The sequence below is a fragment of the Oryctolagus cuniculus genome, chromosome 14, assembly GCF_051225735.1.
Source record: "Oryctolagus cuniculus isolate XC-2025 breed Fujian yellow rabbit chromosome 14, ASM5122573v1, whole genome shotgun sequence".
Lineage (NCBI taxonomy): Eukaryota > Metazoa > Chordata > Mammalia > Lagomorpha > Leporidae > Oryctolagus > Oryctolagus cuniculus.
In genome coordinates this window covers 4,102,780-4,108,840 of record NC_142880.1, presented here as the reverse complement: position 1 = coordinate 4,108,840, position 6,061 = coordinate 4,102,780, and the positions used below count along the sequence as shown (strand labels likewise).

Genomic DNA, 6,061 nt, shown 5'->3' with positions numbered 1-6,061 from the left:
TGTCTCTGTGAGTTGACAGGGTTTTTAAAAATCAGGACAGAGGCCGGCGCCGCGGCTCACTAGGCTAATCCTCCGCCTAGCGGCGCCGGCACACCGGGTTCTAGTCCCGGTTGGGGCACCGGATTCTGTCCCGGTTGCCCCTCTTCCAGGCCAGCTCTCTGCTGTGGCCAGGGAGTGCAGTGGAGGATGGCCCAGGTGCTTGGGCTCTGCACCCTATGGGAGACCAGGATAAGCACCTGGCTCCTGGCTCCTGGCTCCTGCCATCGGATCAGCGCGGTGCACCGGCCGCAGCGCGCTGGCCGCGGCGGCCATTGGAGGGTGAACCAACGGCAAAGGAAGACCTTTCTCTCTGTCTCTCTCTCTCACTGTCCACTCTGCCTGTCAAAAAAAAAAAAAAAAAAAAAAAAAAATCAGGACAGAGTGAAATCAGAAGAGCGTTTTCTGACTTCGGCCCTAGGGGGCACCAGCTGCCCAAACACTGTGCTCAGGGAGCCGTGTGCCTGTGCCCAAGGCTGTGCCCGCCCGCTCCAGGCCCGGCTCCAGGGGCTCCACTTCTGTGTTCTCCTGACTTCCTGTGGCCACTGGGAGCCCTCGGCCGCCACATGCAAGCCTGCACACCCTGGAGGCGTCATCAGTGCATCAGTGCCGGTGGGCGCCTGCCTCGTCTGCCTGTGTCTCCCCTCGCTTTCTGGTCCTCACCCTTCTTTCTGCTCGGAGCTTATCAACTTGATTATCTGTTCTCTTAGCACATCAACACTCGTTTCCCGTCACAACCTTCAGAGTCAGTGAGGAGAATCAGCAGTAGTCTCCAGTCTTTGGAAACTCCTCAGCTTGGGGAGGGCACTGTGGCGCAGCGGGTTTCAGGCCACGGCGTGGGATGCCCGCATCCCATGTTGGAGGGCTCCGGTCCCTCCTCCGTTTCCAACCCAGCTTGCTGCTAAGGCCCTGAGAAGCACTGGACGATGGCCCAAGTCCTTGGGTCCCTGCCACCCACGGGGAGACCCAGATGCAGTTCAAGGCTCCTGGCGTTGTCCTGGCCCAGCTCTGGCTGTTGCAGGCATCGGGAATGAACCCATGAGTGGAAGATCTCTCCCTCTGTCTTTCAGTGTCACTCTGCCTTTCAAATCCACAAATAAATAAAGTCTAAAGTAAATCAGTAGAATCTCCCTCACTACACGGGGCTGGTGCTCGGTGAGTGGTCAAGACAGCCACAGCAGCCCACGTTAGAATGATAGCCTTGACTCCCAGCTCCGGGTCTTTCCTCGGCTTCCTGTTGCTATGCACTCTGGGAAGCAGCAGTGTTGGCCCAAGGGGCTGGGGCCCTGCCTGGATGGAGCTCCCTGCTGCTGGCTTCAGCACTGCCCAGCTCTGGCCACGGCGGGCACTCAGGAAGTGAACCGGCACCTGGAAGCGCTCTTGGTCTCTCTGTTCCTCTGCATCTCAAATAAGCAAACAAAACAACAGTCAGTAAATCGTATATAAGCATTGTTTGATACTCTGCCCCATCCCAAACAGGCCCCTAGAGGAAGACATTGCCCTTACTACCTCCTCAGCTGATGCTGTAATCCAGTCAGCCTGCGACAAGTTAGCCTGCGACAGAACCAAGGGAGACGCGTAGTCACGTGCAGCGTTCTTACGTCACTGTGAATCCAGATACTCTGCCAGCTGTCGTGCGGTCGGATAGTTTTTCATCTTTTTTTTTTTTTTAAGATTTTTTATTTATTTATTTGAGAGGTAGAGTTACAGACAGTGAGAGGAAGAGACAGAGAGAAAGGTCTTCCATCCGCTGGTTCACTCCCTAAATGGCTGCAACGGCCGGAGCTGCGCCGATCCGAAGCCAGGAGCCAGGTGCCTCTTCCTGGTCTCCCACGCGGGTGCAGGGACCCAAGCACTTGGGCCATCCTCCACTGCTTTCCCAGGCAATAAGAGAGCTGGATTGGAAGAGGAGCAGCCGGGACCCGAACCGGCGCCCATATGGGATGCTGGCACCGCAGGTGGAGGATTAACCTACTGTGCCACGGCTCTGGTCCCAGATTTTCATCTTTAAAAGAAACATAAAAACTCGCTCACACTGAAAATCTAGATCTCACTCACTGTATTTACTCAGAGGGCACATCCAGGTAAGTTAATACTACAGTTAGCATGGTGAACCATGACTGACAGGCTATGTTTTAATTGATCCAGTTGCAGTTTACAGAATTTTGGCTTTTTTTTTTTTTTGCTTAAATTTGCTTTTACTGAACATTTATTTCTTGGAAAAGCAGAATGAGGGAGAGAGGGACCTTCCATCTGCTGGTTCACTCCCCCATTGCCCACCGCAGCGGGGGCTGGGCCAGGAACCCCACCCCTGGGTGTCTCCCAGGTGGGCCGTGGCCTGCTGTCTCCCAGGTGGGCCGCGGCCTGCTGTCTTCCAGGTGTGTTGTCATCTGCTGTCTCCCAGGTGGGCCGCGGCCTGCTGTCTCCCAGGTGTGTTGTCATCTGCTGTCTCCCAGGTGTGTTGTCATCTGCTGTCTCCCAGGTGGGCCGCGGCCTGCTGTCTCCCAGGTGTGTTGTCATCTGCTGTCTCCCAGGTGGGCCGTGGCCTGCTGTCTCCCGGGTGGGCTGCGGCCTGCTGTCTCCCGGGTGGGCTGCGGCCTGCTGTCTCCCGGGTGTGCTGTCTCCCGGGTGCTGAGCACTAAGCTGGGCTCGATGAAGAGGCAAGACTCTATCCCCGGGAGCCCCGTGGTGGCATAGCCTGCTGCACAACGCCCACCCCTAAAATTTATTTTTAATATCATCAATTAAAAAAAACCAACTGTTTCCCAGGTAGAAAATTAGTGGGTTACTGCTTTGATGTGGGCCTTGGGGAGTGGTATGTTGGTGTTAGAATATTCAGCGCAGACTCTGCAGCTAAGTTTCAGTCCTGACTCGCTGGAGGTCCTGACTGTTCTAAATTGTTTTCTCTCCAGTTCCCCACCTTGTCCTGCCCCGTTAGCAGGGACGCCGCGGCGGCCCCCGGGCGGTCTGTTTCTGGACGCGCTGCACCGGGCCCAGCGTGGGCGGGGCGCTGGCTCTGGTCACCCCGCCGCCGGCAGGCGCGGAAGATGGAGGAGAGCGCGGACGTGTCCAGCGAGGGCAACTCGCTGATCAAGGCGGTGCACCAGAGCCGCCTGCGCCTCGCCCGGCTGCTGCTGGAGGGCGGCGCCTACATCAACGAGAGCAACGAGCGCGGGGAGACGCCGCTGATGGTGGCCTGCAAGAGCAAGCACGTGGACGCCCGGGGCGTCAGCAAGGCCAAGATGGTGAGGTACCTGCTGGAGAACGAGGCCGACCCCAACATCCAGGACAAGTCCGGGAAGACGGCCCTCATGCACGCCTGCCTGGAGCGCGCTGGCCCCGAGGTGGTCTCGCTGCTGCTCCGCAGCGGGGCCGACCTCAGCCTGCAGGACCACAGCAGCTGCTCGGCCCTGGTGTACGCCATCGACGCCGACGACCCGGAGACGCTGCAGGTCCTGCTCAGCGCCTGCAAGGCCAGGGGCAAGGAGGTCATCATCATCACCACGGCCAAGTCGCCCTGCGGGAAGCTCACCACCAAGCAGTACCTGAACACGCCTCCCGCGGGCGCGCCGCGCGGCCCGGGCCCCTGCGCCTCGCCCTCGGAGATAGACCTCCGGGCGGCCTGCGCGGAGGACGCCCAGGACGGCTGGGACGCGGGCTCCCCGGGGAGGAAGCCCGCGCTGGCCCCGGCCAGCCCCTGGAGCAGGAGCCCCCCGGCCCGGATGCGTCCCAGCAGGGTGGCCTCGCTGCAGGAGGAGCCGCAGGACGCGTCCCCCGAGGAGGAGCTGTGCCGCCGCGCCAGCGCGCTGGCCCTGTCCAGACGCTTCATCACCAGGCACGAGAGCATCGACGTCAAGGACACCGCGCACCTGCTCAGAGCCCTGGAGCAGAGCGGCGCCAGGAGGGTGTCGCACGAAGAGCCGCGCCACCGGGCCTTCTCCGCAGAGGCGCACCTGCCGCCGGGCGCCCAGACCCCCGCGGACGCGGACGCGGACCCCGCCCAGCCAGCCTTTGCTTCCACCTTAAGAAGCGTCGTGCAGAAAAGAAACTCCGGGGCCGACCACTACAGCTCCGACTCGCAGCTCTCGGCCGCTCCGGCCGCTCCGGCCTCGGAAGACGGCAAGGCGCTGGCCGGCAAGAGAAAGGTCCTGGCGCCGGAGACCGCGCCCCCGGGCGCCCTGGGCAGGCGGCACCACGCGGCTCTGGAGAGGCGCGGCTCCGCGGCCTGGGCGCCCGAGCTCGGGGTCCCCCAGCCCAGGCCCGGGTTCCTGCCGCCCCTCCCCGTGACCCCCCACCCGCCCCTCTCGGAGGTCAGTGCCAGCAACAAGATGGGCGGCCTCCTGTCCTGTGGCCAGAGAGTGCTTGTGCCCACGGTTCCCGCTTTCCCTAAGGAATTCGGGAGTAAAAAAATGTTGCTGAGGAGACAGTCATTACAGACGGAGCAAATTAAGCAGCTGGTGAATTTTTAAGGGATTCTGCGACATTTTAAGGAATGCATCAGAAAACTACAGGGCGAGAGGAGCAACCTCCAGTGTCCATCCTGCCAGGTCTGGGGCTGCTCCGTCCACATGGTTAGGCGGTGAGGCCCCAACGTCTCTAGCGTTAGGCAGGTGCTGTGCACCCGCGAATAGCACGCAGAGTCTGCCAAGGGGATTCTCTCAAAGTCAAAGCTGTCTGCCCAAAACCTCCCACATTTCAGCCACACTCATGCGGTCCAAGTTTTTTTCATTTAAACAAAGATCAGCAAAGAAGGCCCCGTATGTTGGCTATATATATATATATATATATATATATTAAATTTCAGAGGGACTAAATATTTTACTAGGAAACACTGGTTTTCAAGTCAGTCATTAAGATGGTAACTTTTGATGTTGCCAAAAGCATGAAAGAAAACAGGGACGACCATAAAGTGTGATAGGACCAACAAACGGAAGCGACAAAGAATTAACTCATCCTTTAAAAATAGCAGTCGATTGCAGGCAGGTGAAAAGAGAATTAAAGCTCAAACAGGACAGTCAGGATGGGCAGCTGGTGTCCAGGGGCAGCGCTAACGGCCGGACACGTGCAGCAGTTCTACAAGCCACTACGAATCCACCAGTTCGAGCTTGCGTGCTGCCTGTGGCCTTTTTGATTTGTTTCCGAACAACTTGCCTGTCATGCCATCTTATGTGGTTACTCTTTCCCTGTATCTTTTCATTCTCGGAATTATTTTTTGGAAGTCTCTCCATAGCTTTCCAGTAACAAGGTGATACAAACGTTAAAAGGCGTTTCTCTTTACTTCTTCCAAAAAGAAACAGCCTGCCCCACCTCCAAAAATGTTGGGGACTTAACCACAAACAGAAAGCACATGCTTGCTTCAATTTAAAAAGTAAAAATCTTAGAGTAGTCTAGGCTAGCTGCAGTTAAGAAAGCCAGTAGGAACTTAACCACAAGCTGTATCAAGTATTCGGTCAATATTCAACAGTCTCTTAGTTCTGATCTGTAGTTATTAGACATTTGTGTAACAGGGACACGGAAGGATGTCCTTTGTGTGACAGTCCACTCGTCTAGGATTTTAGGACCTCTGAATAACTTACAACAAAATACATGGAGACCATGCTATGCTTGGAAAACATTGTCAAGTGACAGTATTATCCACATGACTTCAAAGTACAGCACTGGTACCAAGAATCCTTATTTCAATCTGGCAGTTTTACAGCAAGAATAACCCCACCTGGGCAGAGCCTGGGGGTACCCATTTGCCGCGTGTGGTGTGCAGCTTGGTTTCTTTGCTTTCTGTGAGTAGATTCTCCTAGCAGCTGATCTGAGGCCTTTCTTGGTAACCTGATCTCAGCAAACTGTAACATGCTTAGCAATTACTTACGCTCTTGTGACAAGTATTTTAAAAGTAAATGAAGGTTATCCCATTTCATGTTTCCGGGAACATCAATGTTAACTGCATTAGGAATATTTTTGAGATTCAGAACTTAGAGTTGTACCTGATGCTTATAGAAAACTAGATGATTTTTCCAAGAAGGATATAGTT

At 56.2% G+C, this 6,061-nt stretch overlaps 1 protein-coding gene across 1 annotated transcript; it reads left to right on the top strand.

Moving 5' to 3' along the window:
* Positions 1-2,954: 2,954 nt before the first annotated feature.
* ANKRD34B (ankyrin repeat domain 34B) lies at positions 2,955-4,656 on the top strand. The gene has a single exon (XM_070056339.2). It carries the CDS (start codon positions 3,084-3,086, stop codon positions 4,503-4,505), a length of 1,422 nt encoding a protein of 473 aa, XP_069912440.2. The 5' UTR covers positions 2,955-3,083; the 3' UTR covers positions 4,506-4,656.
* The last annotated feature ends 1,405 nt before the right edge of the window (positions 4,657-6,061 follow it).